Source organism: Eurypyga helias, unplaced genomic scaffold (genome assembly GCF_000690775.1).
Source record: "Eurypyga helias isolate BGI_N326 unplaced genomic scaffold, ASM69077v1 scaffold9599, whole genome shotgun sequence".
In the NCBI taxonomy this organism is placed as follows: Eukaryota; Metazoa; Chordata; class Aves; order Eurypygiformes; family Eurypygidae; genus Eurypyga; species Eurypyga helias.
The window spans coordinates 45,714-63,532 of record NW_010270175.1 but is presented as its reverse complement, the minus strand read 5'-3'; the positions used below and the strand labels follow the sequence as shown (position 1 = coordinate 63,532).

General features: G+C 34.3%; 1 protein-coding gene across 1 annotated transcript in view; it reads right to left on the bottom strand.

Moving 5' to 3' along the window:
• NBEA (neurobeachin) overlaps nucleotides 1-17,819 on the bottom strand; it is a gene marked incomplete at its 5' end in the record, with an annotated part of 91,589 nt that overhangs the window by 32,608 nt on the left and 41,162 nt on the right. Inside the window, 7 exons of the mRNA XM_010158354.1 lie at nucleotides 1,949-2,044; nucleotides 3,440-3,608; nucleotides 5,362-5,469; nucleotides 6,745-6,875; nucleotides 7,983-8,163; nucleotides 10,637-10,645; nucleotides 16,217-16,370. Coding sequence (XP_010156656.1) covers nucleotides 1,949-2,044; nucleotides 3,440-3,608; nucleotides 5,362-5,469; nucleotides 6,745-6,875; nucleotides 7,983-8,163; nucleotides 10,637-10,645; nucleotides 16,217-16,370 — 848 coding nt within the window. The remainder of the gene's footprint in view (nucleotides 1-1,948; nucleotides 2,045-3,439; nucleotides 3,609-5,361; nucleotides 5,470-6,744; nucleotides 6,876-7,982; nucleotides 8,164-10,636; nucleotides 10,646-16,216; nucleotides 16,371-17,819) is intronic.

Here is a 17,819-nt window from a genome sequence, read left to right as displayed (position 1 = left end):
AAGGTAGAGAAATGGGGAGCAAAGCTGAGCCTGGGAAGAAGGGAGGGGTGGGGTAAGGTGTTTTAAGATCTGTTTTTGTCTCTCATTATCCCACTCTGATTTGATTGGTAACTAAATTGATTTATTCTTTTTCTTCACCAAGTCGAGTGCATTTTACTCGTGACCAAAATGGATAAGTGATTCCCCCTGTCCTTGTCTCAATGCATAAATTTTCCTTTTCCAAATTTTCCAATTTTCTCCTCCTCATCCCAACAGGGTGTGGGGGAGGGAGCAGTGAGCGAGCGAGCAGCCGTGTGGTGCTTAGTTGCTGGCTGGTCCTAAACCATGGCAGTGGATAAGAAGAAAAAGCATTTAGTTTTCCCCTCCTTCGCCACCCATTATATCAAATGTCAAACTTTGTACAAACTTTGTAATCTCATTCCTGTTGCGTAATTTTTTTTTATTTACTAAATTTAATAACATTTAAAATTAAATAAATGTGTTTTGAGGCAGGCTAATCAATCCCAATTTTCAAGAAAAGGTCATTAAAAATAAAATGTCCTATATCTGATACACAGAAACATGCTATAAATACAAAACAAAAACAAAACCAAAAACAAACCAAAAACCAATAAACCACCAAACCAAAACCCCAAAACAAGAAAAAAAAAGAAAAAAGATGAGAAAGCAATATTTAATGAAGTTTAAAGGGTTTATTCCATAGAACCACAGAATTCTTCTGAATTAAGAGCAAATTATTCCTTTTTTTACCCACAAGAGATTAATTCATACAAATGCAACTATGTCACAGCAAAGATGATTACATCAGTAAATTGAATGATGCAAATATTTTTTTTTTTAATGGAAGACAATAATCTTATTAATCAAAATCACAAACCCGTGGTTATAGTTGTTAGAATTTAAAGCGATTTATAATATATATACATGCACACACTAAAGTTTAAGAAATGCCAGATTAACATATTGATAGTTCAAATTGATGTAATGAGTATATTAACATAATGCTCGCAGAACACTGCATGGTAAACATAAGTTGCATTATTACTAAAGTCGGAAGTTAACTATTTCTGATAAACAGGATAAAAATCTGTATATCTTAGGATTTTTATCAATCAATCCTTTTACCCACTGAGAGTTTTCAAAATTATACCAAGAAGTTTTTCATCAGATTAATATTTTGAACTTATTTTACATTTCTGTATTCACAGTACACTGCATGCAAATAAATGGGGAAATGTACATGCAGCCTTGGCTCAAGTTACGCTTAGGTAATGCTCTCTTTTTCAAGTAATGACATCTGAAAAATATGTTCCCTACATTACATAGTAGTATCTATTCAAACAAACAAAAACCAAAACAAATCAGGCCAAAAACATACAGTAGTTGCTCTGGTCACAAAAGCAGTTTCCGTCAAGAAAAGCACAGCACAGCACATTAACAGGCAGAAAATAATTCACAATACATACAATATCAGAGGTTTACATACCATCAAGAAGGCAAGAAAAAAGTGAGAAAGGAAGGCAAAAGAACAGGAAAAGATATGGGGAAAGGGAATACTACAAAACTGCTACATAATTTATGTGTTATGCAATATTTTTAAAATAGGCCTGATTTTATTTTTAGGACCTAATATTGTAGCAGAATAACCACAAACCAAAAACATTTAAAATTTTCTACATCCATTCCCTCCTGACTGCCTTTTTTTTTTTTTTTTTACATATTTTATTTATTTCATAATAAGTAAAGTTAATAAATGTTAGTAAAAGTGGGAAAGAGATTTCCTAGAGAAATGTAGGCAGGAGGTTAAAAGTTTTAAAGGTGTCATCAGGTCTAATCTCCATGTAACCTGAGGCGTATACTTATTTATCAACAATTACATCACAGTTCTTGAATTACATTACATTAAATAAGAACACCCAAACAGGTTAGGAGATGATGTTAATATTACCTTTGTAAAATGAGTGGGCAAAGCTCTGCTCAGGAATTAACTTGGCAAGGAATCCATGGTTCAAACTTGGGTGAGGGATAGATGGTATGACCACAACTGTGGAGAAAATCATGGAATCAAATGTGAGCCAGCTAATATTCATGTGTGGCCTGGTCCACTGTGGATCCATGACAGAAATCCTATCTCATTGAAACATGCAAATATGGTATTGCCAACAAAAAAATGCATTTCTAAAGGAAGAAAAGTTCTGTATCAAGAGATAGGAAACAGCATACCTATAATTTGGGCACTTCAAGAGCAACATTCATGGGGAAAAAGAGACACAGATAGATATAGATATGGATATAGATATATATACACGCACACAGGCAAGACAATCATGGATGAAATAGTTCACTGAAACTAGCAGTTTCTTAGTACAGAACCATAACATATAATCAGGAAGGCACAAAAAAATATGCTTTCTCATATCTGACCATGTTCATGTAGTATATTTAAAATTGAAACCTAGACTCACATGCTCTTCAAAAATAATGTATAAGCAGTAAATTAAAACACCATAATGACTCAGAAAATACAGACTAAATGTAAATATGACACAAATTGGAAGATAAATTCTATGAAGAACAAAAATAAGCAACTCCATAAATGAAGAAAGTAAATAAAAATCAAAACAAGAAGAAAAAATACATAAAGAGCTTCATGGAAAAATTGAGTTATTGTTTTCAGCTCTTTTAACACAGAAGGTAGAGTTATAATCAATCCAATCAGAACTGAAAAAAATCTACTGAACTGACGGTGTCCAATATTTGAAGCAAAGTAGAGCAAAGTTTGGATCCCTAATTTCTGATGGGTTGTGACAGCTAACAGACTCCCTCCCTCTGAGGCTGAAAAACACGTTAGTCAAAACCACTACTACTAATAAAAATCACAAACAGTTCAGTCAAAGAAGGCAATAGAAATGTTTCCTTTTTATTATACTGTTTCCATTGGCTTTTAAATGCAGGCTCCAACACAGCAGGACTCCAAGAAAGTACCCAGTCCTCCACCACTACTCTTTCACAAACCTCCTCACTCAAACAAAAGAAGTTCACATGGGCAAACAGCTGTGGTTGCTGTTTATATATTTCATGGTATAAGAGTTAAAGATATCTGTCTTCCTAACAAACAACAGATTCAGGACTTGTGCTGCTCAACTATCTTGTACTTTATAGCCATCAGGCACACTGTTCTTTTTTAATTATTTTCAAATTAAAGAAAAAAAGGAATAAAAAAGTGATTTGTAAATGAAAATTATTTATACACTATGAGCAAATATATAGAATAACTGAAGTCTGCCAATGTATGTTAAAGAACCAAGCGATTATAGAGGAAGAAAGCAGCAAGTAATTTCCTATTAGGATCTTAAGCTGCTCACTAAAAATATTTTGTAGGAAAATAATTACGGTTAAAAAAAAAAAAAGAAATAACATTTGAAGAAAACAAATGTACCTGTACTTGTTGGTGAATTTATTTCTTGTCTGATATTTCTACCTGCCTGGCTCCCAGACCTTGCAGTTTCCCGTTGTGGTTCTAATATATCGCGGTATTTGGAGACCATCAGAACGGAAATAAAGTAGACTACTGCCAAAGCTAAGAACTGAGCTTGTTTGCTGTCATCCTGAGTTGGAGAAAAAGGAACAGATCTATAATATTGGACATTTACATAGAATTTTCACACAATATCATCACAAGGCTTAATAAATAATACCTTATTGAAACGTTGTATCTGTTAGCATAATGGCAAATGGATGTTGTAGAAGATTCAATGGATTTTCAGTGGAGTACTATGCACACACCTTGTATTATGTTCTGAATTTTACAGCTAATTTGGCAGCTACACAAATCTCCCTTCCATGGGACTGTGAAGCCAACAGGTTTTTCAGAACAGAGGCCTGGCTCTGCTCTGAGAGTGCTTTCAAGGCTTCCCAAACTGACTGTTGCTGCCTCAAGGATGAGACTCCGAAAGCTCCTGCCATAAGAAGGTAAGGGGTATTACTGCTGAGACGGAAACCTAAGCTCGCTGATGCTTTTCTGGCTAACACTGGATGCATAAGCAGGCATAATGACTTCTGGTAACATCTAAAAGCAGGAGGGATATGAACATTGTTTTTCTTCTGGCAAGAAATCCCAGCTGGTACATTCTGACTTCTCCTTCAACAGGATTTTCAGCAGCAATCCTACTTTTCCAGGACACTGATTCAAGTAAATGCCACGACCACAACAACTTTGCCTGCATCTTTTCCTCCCAATGCACTGTTGTTCTGCTGTTCTGTTGTTCTGTTGTTCTGTTGGTCTGCTGTTCTATGGCACCTACACTCTATGACTTTGGTATCGTCCTGATTGAGCTGAAGTTGCTCTAGTTCAACTGAAATGTCTTCTATTATTATTATGGTGTAAAACCCAACCCGGTTGAATTAAGACTTCAGCCTCTCTCTCCTCCTATAATAGTTTCACCTTGTCTCAGTTCCACAAGCATGCATTTCTTATTACAAATCCAATGTTCGCTTTCCATGTTTTCTCTCTATTGTTTGATTTGGCTGTATGACTTTGCAATTCCTAAAATAACTACAAATCCTCTTATTAAACTGTTTCATAGAAATGCCAGAAACAGTATTTCCCCTATTCCCTTCTCCTTTAGTTAAGAAAAGTATGTGACAGAAGATCTCCACACAAATTCAACCTTGCCTTTTCAAGATGATCAGGTCATCCTAAATACAGATAATTTTTTTAGTGTCAAATTCCTTCTTTTAAAAGCTATTTCTAACTTCAGTCTTCACTTCAATCCACTCGAACTTAGGTTGGAGAAGTTTAAACATATCTATCTGTGTATATAGAATAATTATAATTCCTATTGTACTCCTTTCAAAAACAAACACATTTTGTTGCAGTTTTATGCTAAAACAAGTTGCAAAAAAATCTGAAAAAACATGTTAATGTATGTTTATATATAGTATTTTTATGTATATCTTTAGCAGAAGTAAAAATTGTCTTTATAAATCAAATTGCTGCAGTTTTGTAATACATATAATAGAACTTCTTCCTCTCCAGGTTGGACAAATAGCTGACACTTTTAGTAATATAGTTTTAGTCAACATAGCTGATAACTGATTTATTCTGGCTGCTATTATTTGGCTAATATAAGATCAAGTCTAACCATTAAACACAGTTTTCTACTAATCTGAAATAGCTTGCAGCATGATTTTAAAGTGCAGAAAGTGGCTGGTAGTCACAAAGCCACAAGCAGATTGTTTGCAGATAATATATAAAGTGCAACACATGAAGGATATTTTTAATTCTGGTACAATCAAAATCTCTTTCAAAATATAAGTGATGATTTTGCAGAAGAAAGAATTACAGCACGTATTACTCACCACATCACGAAAAACAACTGCTCGTAGACGATTAATATCAACATCCTGAAGAAGCCTATCAGGGTCTTTTATGGGAGAAAGATTGCCAGGGACATTTTCAAGGGGAGTCTAAAAATAAAAAGCAGTGAGATTTTACCCCCTCCCCAAATATCAAAGCATTAGTGTTAGAACCTTAATTTACCACTTTTTTAGATATTGCATCCATCTTAGATAATATTTTTTTACTACCAGTTTACTTCCAGTATAACACCCAGGCAAGAGTTCTAGAAATAAAGCAATGTTTTGAATTATAGTCTTAATACTATTTAGCTATAAATTGTTACATCTTCCCAGTACTCTGAAAAACTGTTCTCTTTCCCAGAGTTAGGTAATAATTTGCACACAAAAGTTGTTTCAGATTAGAGTTGTTTCATAGCAGTACAATAAATTATTTCTAATAAGTGTGTTAAATTTAAAAATGATGACAAGAAATATTCTAAAACCAGTTTGTGTTCATTTTACTGAGAATTATTAGAGACTATAAAATAACGGCTATTATTACAAAAGCATAGAGTAGTATGCTTCCTTTAAAAAATGATAATGTGTTACAAATGATGCCTAAAGAACTACAATTCTCTTTATATTGATTTGCTTTGCACTGAATGTTGTAACGTGGAATGTGGAATGTGGAGAAATGTAATGTTTTTGTGAGATTTAATGAAACAATATCATGAAAGAAGCTGAGTTTGTAAATGGTATCTGAAAAAGTCTTTAGGAAAGAAAAAAAGTTGAATCTTTTACGTCGTACAAAGTGGTATACTTTAGTCATGGGCTGTGCAAAATTCTTTGAGATTTTAGTTTCAGGACTCCCAAGGTCTTAAAGCTATAAGATGAAGAAAACCAACAACAACAATAAAAAGGTGAACAGTGAATTAATGAAACTGGAAGAACTGAGCTGCAGTTGAATATTAAACAAGTTTCATTCCTAAAATCAGACAGAAAATACTGATGTCTACTATGCATACAAAGGTCTGTTGAAATTACCAGGACTCGGATATTCCAGCAACAAAGATGTGATTGGAGGATTTAATCAAAACTAAAAGTGCCCTGGGAGACTGAAGAAAGGTATGCAGGTATATATGACAGAAGTGAGTAAGGGGACTTGCTCTTCGAAGTATACCAAGCAAGAGTGAAAAAGCTGTTTAAAATTGCTCCAGTCGTACTACTGCAATAACATCTTATTGTTTCAAATAAACCCCCTCACATACTTTTATTTTAAACCGGTTAATAACAAAACCCTAAACTTTTGCTAAATATGTGAGACAGCAGTTACAATTATTTTCTGATCCTATAAAGCAGTGATACAGACTTGTCATCGCTGTTGGTAACTGAAGACTGGGTTACCTTGGTGGCTGCTGATGCAGTTACACCCTGAAGAGCATCTTGAGTTTTGCTGCCGATTAATGATGTCTTGTTCACTCTCTCTCTCTGCCTCTGCCGACATTCTAAGCAGTTTCTCACAGCCACACAACAAACTAAAAAGAAGGTATGAAAACGCTACAAATTAGAATATTTTCCCATTATTATATTCAGAACATTAATTAACAGCCTGTACATCTAGTCTGGTATGTCAATAACCATGTCCAAATAGTGCAACATAGTTTTCACCTTAGGCTCTCTCAGCGCTAATCTATGGTGACTTACTCATTTCATTCTTTAGTTGACCAACTAGATATTTTAGATGACTGCTATATCACTTTATTAAAATGTGAAAATATCTAGCCTTTGAGGTGGAGCTTGCACATGTTATTGATCTGTTATCAACACTTAAAATCTGAATGTAGTTATGTGCAGCTAGAATAAGAAAAAAAAGTAGGCAGGAATTCAGAATTTGATGAAAATTGATCATTGAGAACAAACCATAAGTTTTATACCAGGAACAGTATAATTATCAATGACCTAATAAATGGTATGAATAATAACAGGAAAAAATCTGAGTTAAAAAATTATTCTTCATTTGAGAGACGAAGTATGTGGGACAACATTAGTAAAACAGCATCATGCATGACAGTCAAAATGTAATATTCACAAGGATAAAATTATATAGTTTGCAGAAAATTACTTTAGTTATTAATTTCTAGATTTCCAAAATTAATTGTAATAGTATATAGAAATAGAAAACAATGAAGAGAAGTGCCAGACTGTTGCACCATATATTAAGGTCTACAGAGTCTGCACATATATCCCATGTTTTAATCTTACATAGCCTATAAGTAGTCTTCCAAATCCATGGAGGCTTGGATAAGGAAATCTGCAACATGCAGGCAGCCAAGCAGTTCAGAAAAAAAATCTTAATTTACTTATGTGTATTTAATATTTTTACTCCCCCAAAATATACACCACTTGAAATAGATAAGAAAGAACAATTTCAGACATCTAATTTTAACTTTTTCTTGTGCCTAAATTGAATCAACCTGTATCAAATCAATATTAAAACTGTAGCAAATCAATAATAAACGGGAGTTTTATTTTATCACATCATAGTCAGTACAAGTCCTTTCCTACATTGTGTCACTATTTGTTCCATCTGTAACTCATTGATCTGTAAGTAATTATTTAATACATACTGTCTGCCGACTTACCAAGCCTTAGGCACTGTCGCATCAGACCTCCAGAAGACATGTTTTTTTCAGCTTCAATCTCACTAAAATTTAGAGAACTGGCAAACACTAGTACATCAACCATTGCCATCAGACGGCTGAGAAAAGTTACTGCTGTCTCTGCTGACATTCCTTGTGTCACTTCAATATTTTCCAATTCAGTCTTTAAAAAGAGATAGTTGAATTAAACAGTTTGAACACAACTGAAATATAAAGTCAGTATACACATACAAATCTAAAATGTGCTACTTAATGACAAATACACTGAAAAGTTACTTAAAAATCTCCTATTTCCATTAACATAAACTGTGAATGAAATTCAAAGTAAAGCAGCATGAAGAGTGAGGAAATTATTCACATTTACATGCTGTAATAGACGAGAAAAAGCCTACTATAAATGAGAATTTTATTAGTAATTACTGTTGTTGCCAGATAGTAAAACAATGCACTGTATATAAGGGTGCAATGTACTCTCATGTGATTCCATATGATAAGGAAATTGGCAGGTGATGAAAATAATTCCTGTCTGTATAACTTGTACATTACTTTAGATAAATGAGTAAATGTGAGGAGTGGAGTGGGAAAAAACAGTTTTGCTCTGTTTTCATGATTCTCCCTGGGAAGGGTTTACCATATAGGAACCTGACAGAATCCAATTCTCTTGGAGATCAGAAGAGAGTATGCTTACTCCCTCATGACAGGAATTGGGGGAAGTAAAACAGTGACAAGTTATATGGTGTGCAGCTCGCATTCCCAGAGAATGGCCATTTCTTTTCTGCTGTAGTATTGGACTATCCTTAATGGGAATGCACACAAAAATGTTGAATGAGGTCAATATTTTTTAAATCTAAACGGGGTCATGTTTTTTTCCCAACTTAGATATACAGAGTCATGTTTCCAAATGCATTCAGGTGTTTATCCATGCACATAGGTGAGGAAACTGTAAGATTAATTTTAAAAACCAAAAAATATGTTTAAAAACTTTTACCCCTGGAGCTAGCCAAAAGTGAAAACACGATTTAGTATTTGATTGTGTCCATATTTATATGCCTAATTAAAAAGGCATTTAAAAATTGTTTACAGATGGCTGATTCTTATTGACTGTGAACAAGATTCCATATCACAGGGCTTTTCTGAACACAGAGTTCAGCCCTCTGAAAAGTACAACTTTTGTGGTGGGTTTTTTCATTCATTTGCTGAGAAGTACCTATAAAAAAATTAAGAATATATTTTGTGGTGTTAAGGCCATTTCCCTCTGAAGAAAAAGAAATACAGAAAAATTTAAAAAATTCTTTTATTCCCATACTTCTTAAACAATTAGTAACCTCACTCCTGAGTCACTTTTCAGAATATTTTTTATCCAAAATTATAAAAGCACAAACTGTGCCAAACAGTTGTAAGGAAACAACTGTTTTGAAAAATGAAGGATATAATGTGGCATGTGTCACCACAATGATAGATACCACTTCATTTAATTGCTCTTAAGGATGTAACATGTCAGTTACATGAGTGATTTGGGAAGGGCTGTCATCTGCCTGATCTGCCCAATAATATCAGGAAAATGGGAAAACGAGAGGTGTCAGAAGGATGATTTGCAACCTATTTCCTTTAGCCGGGTCCACCCCACTTAGTGTGTGTTGTGCTCCTACATTTTGGAAAAATAAGTTGCTGTATTTTTATGAGACTGGAATATAATTTTTGACAGCAATCATCCAAAAAAAAAAAAAAAAATCTATTTGCAAAAACCAATACCCATAAGACTCTGCTAGAAAAACTCATAGGTGGTTATAGAAACCTGAACTTTGAACTCATGCTTGAAATAACATCAGGCTTGTTAGCAGCCAACTGACTGCCTGCTCTTGATTTTTCTCAAGTTTCAACTGTATTGCATCAATCATAGCCTTAAACCTTCTCAGAATATCTATCACTTTGGGTTTTGTTGCAAGTTATGTAATAAATTCATTTTATATAACTGCATTTTATCAAAATTTTTGCAAACTTTAAATGTTTAAAAAAAAAAAAAATCTCTTCTGTTACAAATCCCCCTAAAATTCTCATGGATGGAAGAAATAAAAAAGACTGACTATTTTTGGTGTGTGGATTTTTTTTTTTTTTTTGGTTACAGCAAAACTTACCGTCATTTCTATCTTTTAAATAAAGAACATTGATATTCTAATAATGTTTAAAATAACCAACTATTGCTGGTCAAGTTGCTTTCAGGTATTAGCATTATTTTAGATAGGTGTAGCTCAAAAACCCTTTAAAAAGTGAACTGATCACCATTTCATGACTAATCAAGATACTTTAAAAGCAGTAACAAGTGTCCCATACAACCAAAATACTCAGGGTCTAAAGAGTTTTTCTGACAACAATGTTTATAACATAAATTAGCTCATGGACCTGCCTACGTTCAGTCCGGTAGCTATCAGTAAGCATCATACCTGACAATGTATTAAGTTATTCACAGGAAACATGTTATGAAAAATTAATGATTACACTCCATATATTCCTGTTCATATCCTACTATATGATATAGGAAAATAATAACAATAATAAAAAAGCTGAAATATTAAATGATCAAAAATAAGGTATTTTTGAAAATGCAAAAAACTGAAACTTACAGCAGCAATACTAACCTTAGAACCCTGGACATGCAACAGACAAAACAGACAACAGATCACAACAATAAAAGAAAAAGAAAATTATTAAAGTTAACTAAAAATACAATGTAAAATTGAAACAAATCAGTATTTTGGAATTATACATTTGTTTAATTTATAATTAGAATAGCAAACATTTCAACTCAGCATGAACATTTGAAAACAAAATATTCTAAAGAGATAGCTATGCACAAGGAAAATCATAAATCTTGTATTGTTATGGAGTTCATGTAAACACTGATTCTTCCAAACCAATGTACATCTTTTATATAGTACATAGAGCAATTTTATAAAGCAATGTAAACCAAAGTAATGTTTTCACTGATTATGTAGAAATAAAATGAGCATTTTACAACAAGCCATTTAACTGAAATGTAATAAAGTAGTTAATCTTTGTATGAGGAGGCAAATATGTTTAAAATGCTTTCACTAAACAAATGTAAATCACAAAAAGCAAACTGGTTCTTCATGCATTTTGTTCTTCTTTTGAAGGAACACATAGCTTGCTATGTATATTACATTTGGGTGTGATTCGTCAATCTAAACCAATATCTTACTGGATATTTGAACGCTTTTGAACCACAGGGGAAAAAAAATACAATCACTAAGCCCCTGGGACTCAGTTAGTGTTCAAATTTCTATGTTCACCATTAAAAAGTTGTATAAAATTTTTATGTTTTAATTTTAGGTAGAAGCCCTTTCTCTCTTAAAATCCTTAAGTTTTCACTGGTTATGTTTTAAAAGGAGAAAGAAAATGAATTTTCAGGCATATGTTGGTATATTTGTCATTTAAATAGTGGGAAAAAGTCATCTAACAAAGAAAAACAAGTTGAAACAAACTGTTTTCTTTCCTTTTGAAAGAGAAAATACCATGTTCAACAACTTTTTAAATGTGTCTTCCTCTTTTGTAGCTGGATGCACCTTGGGAATTATGGGTATTTTCTCTTGCTTACTAGCTGACAATTTTTACATCAGTGTGCCACTGCTGATTGTCAGAATTGTTATAGATCATGGAGCACCTATGACATCATGAGTCATGAACATGATGATGTTAACACTATACAAAGGACATACAGAAAAATATCTCAATTTGTCTTTTTATCGACAGACCTAGAAAGGCTTTCTTTAAATGTTTAATTGAGTTTTGCAGACAGCCATTCATATAACATCAGCTCTCAAAACCCACGATTTGAGAGCTGTTGTTTTAAATGCTGCAAGCAAGAACTAGAATTAAAGACTTCATCAACTATGTGGAAAACCAAACTAGATGCAAGACCTCTGGAAATTTGCTCTCAATTGTCACACATATTTCAACTCCTCAAATTTCTTTTGCCTTATTCCATGTCCTCAGGTCCTTGTCATAGCTGCTACCCTTGCAGTAAGCAATGATTAAAGTTCCTAGCTTGTACTAGGTTTTGCATCTATCAACCAGCTGCTGTTAACAGAAAGCATCTTCTGCAAATCTTTTTCCTTACAGCTCCCCAAACATGCTTTTTCACACCTGTGCACCATCTTAAAAATGCCTTCTAATTAAAAAAAAAAAAAAAAATTAATCAGAAAGACTATGTGTTTTTGTCATCTTCTCCATTAGAAAACAAGTAAGCTACCTCATAAGAAGCTGGTTTCAGCTCCAGGTTAACAATCATTGCAGTTGATGGACCCTACAGGGATCTGGCTGACTGGCTACTAGATGTGTACATCAGAGTAGAGCTGAACCGTTTACTTCTACTGAGTAAATGTTGGAGTTTGCTTCTCCATTGGCTAGAGATCTAGTCCACATGTATGTAATTCAAGTCAATACCTAAGTTTACCCTATTCTCTTCTGGAATTCCATCCTGTTTTAGCACCTCAAGTATCATAATTTTTGCTCCTGTATTTCATTATTCCAAACCAAGAAGTAAATGAATTTTTAGAATTAGATGTAGATTATATGTACTGTGCCACAAATAAAACACACTAGGAGGAAATAAGTAAGCAAATTTCAATATGTACCCCAAGGGCCTTAAGTGGGAATATTTGATTCAGGATTCATGAAACTGAAAAAGGATGAAATTAAGTAAAACGAAATCGTATTTGTTGATAAACTGAATATATGTATTCTACAGGATCTACAAAATGTGACACCCTAGAAAAGCTCCACAGAATAGAGATATGGAGGATCAGAGGCATTCAAAGACAGACTAAGTAAGATGAAGACTCTACGGATTCAAATAAGCACACCAGGAGATATGACTCATGCCTACAAAGTCGTAAATTATATGGAGGTGAATAAAGACGCGATTAACCACTCCTTTCATAGCATAAACAGTAAGGCACATAGTGACTTTATACATTCAAGCAGGCTTAAAAAACACAAAGACAAGAAGTGCTTCAAAGGTTATATAATTACTTTGTCAGACTCGATGACATAGGATATTACGGAGGCTAAAAGTGTAAGTAGCTTCAAAAAAAAATTAGATAATGTCTAGAAGGATAAATTCCTCAGTAGTTATTAAAAGTGACAGCCCAGACACCCTCTCTAGCTGTTAAAATCCTAAATGCTGTAACAAAGTATCATTAGAGCAATCAATATGCTTGCTCAGACTCCTGTATTTTGATGTAAGCTGCAACCAGTCATTATCGGAGGCAGAGTGTGAAACCAACTGGGCCGTTGGGCTGACCAGTAAGGCAGCTTATGTAACATGTGGAGAGCTTGCTTTTGCAAGAGTAAAGCAGTACTGCCTGACTGGACTTCCCACCGTGCCCAATTCAAATTACGTAACAGTTGAGTTTGGAAGTGAGTCATGTGATGCAACACAAAATTTGGACTGTATATCTTGCAAAAAACCCCTCATGTTTATTAATGTGATTATGTAAAACACAGCAGGTTCCCTCTGAAAATCAAGAATCACTTTTTTGCTGTGACAGTGACTGTGCGCTGGCATAGGTTGCCCAGGGACGTGGTGGAGTCTCCATCCTCGGAGACACTTAAAAGCCATCTGGGTACCGTCCTGGGCAACTGGCTTCAGGGGGCCCTGCTCGAGCAGATGGGTTGGACCAGGTGACCTCCAGAGGTGCCTCCCAGCCATTCTGCAATTCTGTGATTCTTTGAATCGGTGAGGGAAAAAGAATATTGGGTCTTTCCTTCCTTGAAAGTTCCTGTGGCATAAAATGTCACTAGAAGGCCTGCCATAAGTGGTTTTATGCAGTAGGGACGTTATATTAATCTTCCAGTTTCAGACCTCTTCTCTCTTCCAATTAGCAGCTCTTGGAAGAATGAGAGTGAGACAAAGTCCCTTGTAACTGACTGTAAGCACTGGACTATTTTGGCCTTTGAAGACTGAGAAGAAATATATTCCTGATCAGCAGTCCATCTGCTTTCTCCACATTAGTTCAAGGATGCAAGAGTATTAGAAGTCTGAGAATCAGCATGAAACTTCTTTTCATTCATCATATGATGGATACTCAGAAGTTGTCTGATGCCCAGAAGGGCATTTGGTCCCTTCACAACTGTGATTCAGAACAACACTGAGGGACAGCACCTTCTCTAAGAAGGAGGAAGGGTTTGCTGGGCTCTTTGTATCTGTCACAGTGATGAATAAATCCATATCCCTATTAATGACTACAGACAGGCAATAGGAATGGAGTTGAATGTGAGGGAAGAAGCTCTCTGATAGGCAGAAGTGATTATGAAATCATGATCTAGATGGTAACAGTTATTTCCAGGTGAAGTTAATTAGTGATTTTATCAATTCCTTCTCCCCACACTCTCTGTAAATCTGGGGCAAAAGTAATCACTTCTTTTTAATTTGACAGAGTAGGATTAATTCAGTTTGAAGGCAGCTACTGATCTTCTAGTGAATTATTTTATTTCATAATTTATTTTTATTTTATTATCCTAAACAGAGGGCAAAACTGATCATTTATAGTAATACACACAGACCCCTTTTAGTGGATAAACGCATGCATAATACACAGATTTGAAAATGTAGCCTTTTGCATCAATTCATGAAAATTGTCACTATTGTAGCAACACACAATATTTTAACAAATGGATGTGTAATTTATAAAGCTATATCAGCTACCTATCTATACACACACACATATATGTATTTATTACCCAGAACAGAGGGAGATGGTGAGCTGCGCAATTATTCTACACAATGGCTCTGCTGTGTCATAAACCAGGATAAGAGCTAAAAACACCAAGACCATTCAGTGGATTGCAGCCCAATTAACACTGTGCCTGTTTTATATTTTTATATAAAGATGTCAAAAAAAAAAAATCTTCATTTTCAAACCATGTCTAAAAGGTTTATTTCAAAAAATATTTCTCAATGTCCTTTTATCTAGAGACTGATACTACAGCCTGCATCTCAAGGTGGCTTGATGTGCATTCTCTCATCCTTGTCAATATTTACAATGAAGCACTTGCAAAATCTTTTATTCAGCAACCTTGACGTCAGTCTTGGGACTACAGAGAACTAAAATATTTTCTGTTAGTCTTACACTTTTGCTTATAGAGAATATTGTACCATTTAACACAGTAAAAAATAGTAAACACACAGCATTTAACAATTAATTGCCTGGCTGAAAGTAATATTAATGTTAAGCCAATTGCTAGTCCATACCTTCATACCTTTCAGATAAAATCGTGCAGAACAGTTTTTTTCCCTAGCTAACTAGAAATAATAGTAGAGGCAAAGGATAGTAACCTCAGTTGCTGAAAGGCTAGAATAAGGAATTAATCTTCTACTTCATTTGTAGCCTCCAGTGCTTACTAGTTACATTACTTCAGAGAAGCCTTTTGGTCCCTTTTTGGCTTCATCTTCCCCCCTTTTAAAGACTAATACTAACTGCAGATTCTTACAGGATGTTCAAGACAAAACATTTAGTGTGAAAGAAATAGTTACAGATACTAGGCACAGACCAGGCATCACATTCAAATACTGTAATTACTATGACAATAATGCAATATTTATAAAATATTTCTCCCTTTTCATAAAGCATTCTATTAGACGACTCTGCCTGTCTGAACTGTGATCATCTAAGAAACTGCATATTACTAAGAACACTGGAATGGATTAAAATATTAGCCTATTTCAATACAAGATTAAAAAAGAAAAGAAAATGAAGGTCAGGACCTACTGGAGGAAGAAGTTAAACAGAGTAGTGAGGGGATGCATTCTGGTATCATTTGGCATGCAAACAAATGGTGGCCATGCAAAACAGATTTATGAATACCAATGACTAGCCATCACAAAGCATGTAATTTTGTTAGAGTAATCATGATTTGTATCCATAATTCTAATGGTCTTCTCTTTCAAACAAAATATTAAGTATCTATGAAATATTCTTACTATTACTTCTCTAATAAAATTAGCATTTGAAAAGAAAGATATTATAAACATTCTGTATATCAAAACTTAACAGTTTCAATTATGAATTTTAATATTTTAAAGAAAGTAGCAGAGAAGGGACAGGAGTCCCTAAAGAAGAAAATTCAGATGCAAATAGTGGTTTGTATTAGTAAAAACAATTTCTAATATGACCACTAGGTGGAAATATTGTACTTACAGTTGGGGATGTGGCTGCTGACAGCAATGGTAAAATTCCTCCACAAGCAATAATAATATTGTCTACCATCTGGGAAATGAGGTGTATTGTGTTGTGTACAAAAATAATATTTTCATTGCTATTGACAAAGTCCATGACAGACTTCGTGGAGTGACTGCAAGAACAGAAGAAAAGATGGATTAAAAACAAACATTTAAAATTAAAGTTTGGATAAATTTATTCTTTGCAACCAGACTTTGAATGTCTTTTACTCCCATCAACCAGTACTTCACAGGCAGTTCTGCTGAAAGCAGTGGGGTTGTTTCTGCAGCATGGAAATTATTAGTATATTAAGAGTTCACCATACTACACCAGTGCCATTTGACAGACCCTTGATAACCCTTAATGATAACACCTGCTAGTGTTTTAAAGGAGAAACTTGATAACATGGTGATACCTAAACCTAATATTAACTTTATTAACTAATATTAAAGTTAGCATTAGCAATAGCTTTGTAAGCCAAAATTGGCTAATATTGTCTTATATTAGCTGAAATCTCAGCAACTCCTAATTGGTGAGAAATTGTCCCATGAAACAGCACTCCCCAGAAATATAAAACACTAGAAATATTGATGAATACTCAGTGTGTAGGTACAGTCTTTTCCCAAAGCAACACTGTTACCAGCCAGCACACAAAAATTAAAGGGTTCAATGGAAAATATACAAACTGAAGTTTAATCTCTAAGCATTACCTTAATATAAAGTACAACCCCCTCCCACATATTTGGCCAAAAAAAAAATTTCGAAGTTGTCCATTTCCTATGACTTATCACAGAACAGTTCACCAAACTGGAAATCAAATGCAATATGAATTGGTCCTTAGATACAACTATGTTCAAGTTTTCTGAAAATTAACTATTCTGTCCTGGAAATCAGATTAAATAGCATCTGTTGTACCTAAGGGCTCTGATAACAATAAGTTATTGAGTATTTCTGTTAAAGTGTACAAAAAAACTTAAGAAACCACACTGCTGTCATAAAATATGACATAACCACCAAGGCTAACTACAACCTGGACATGGCATGCAAAAAAAGAAAATTGTCAGTGAGAAAGAGTGATTCCTTAGAAAATGTTATAGGAAAGAGTTTTTATTTATTAGGTTTGCAGGTACAGAAGCTTTCTTTTAATTGATAGGTTGGAAAAAAAAGGCCATTATCAGACACACAAGTCTTCCTCATGACAACTTCCTTCCTGAAACAGAAGCAGCAGATTCTAGCACTAAACATAAACGGAACAAGCAGCTCAGTTTAGTCAGGTACATATGAGTTATACAACCCTCAAGTAAACAGAAATTGTGACCTGTGAAATAGAGCTAGCTTTCTTTTAATTGATAGGTTGGAAAAAAAAGGCCATTATCAGACACACAAGTCTTCCTCATGACAACTTCCTTCCTGAAACAGAAGCAGCAGATTCTAGCACTAAACATAAACGGAACAAGCAGCTCAGTTTAGTCAGGTACATATGAGTTATACAACCCTCAAGTAAACAGAAATTGTGACCTGTGAAATAGAGCTGTTAGAGGCTGGGAGGGGGGGAAAAGGGAAGATATGAGACACAGAAGGG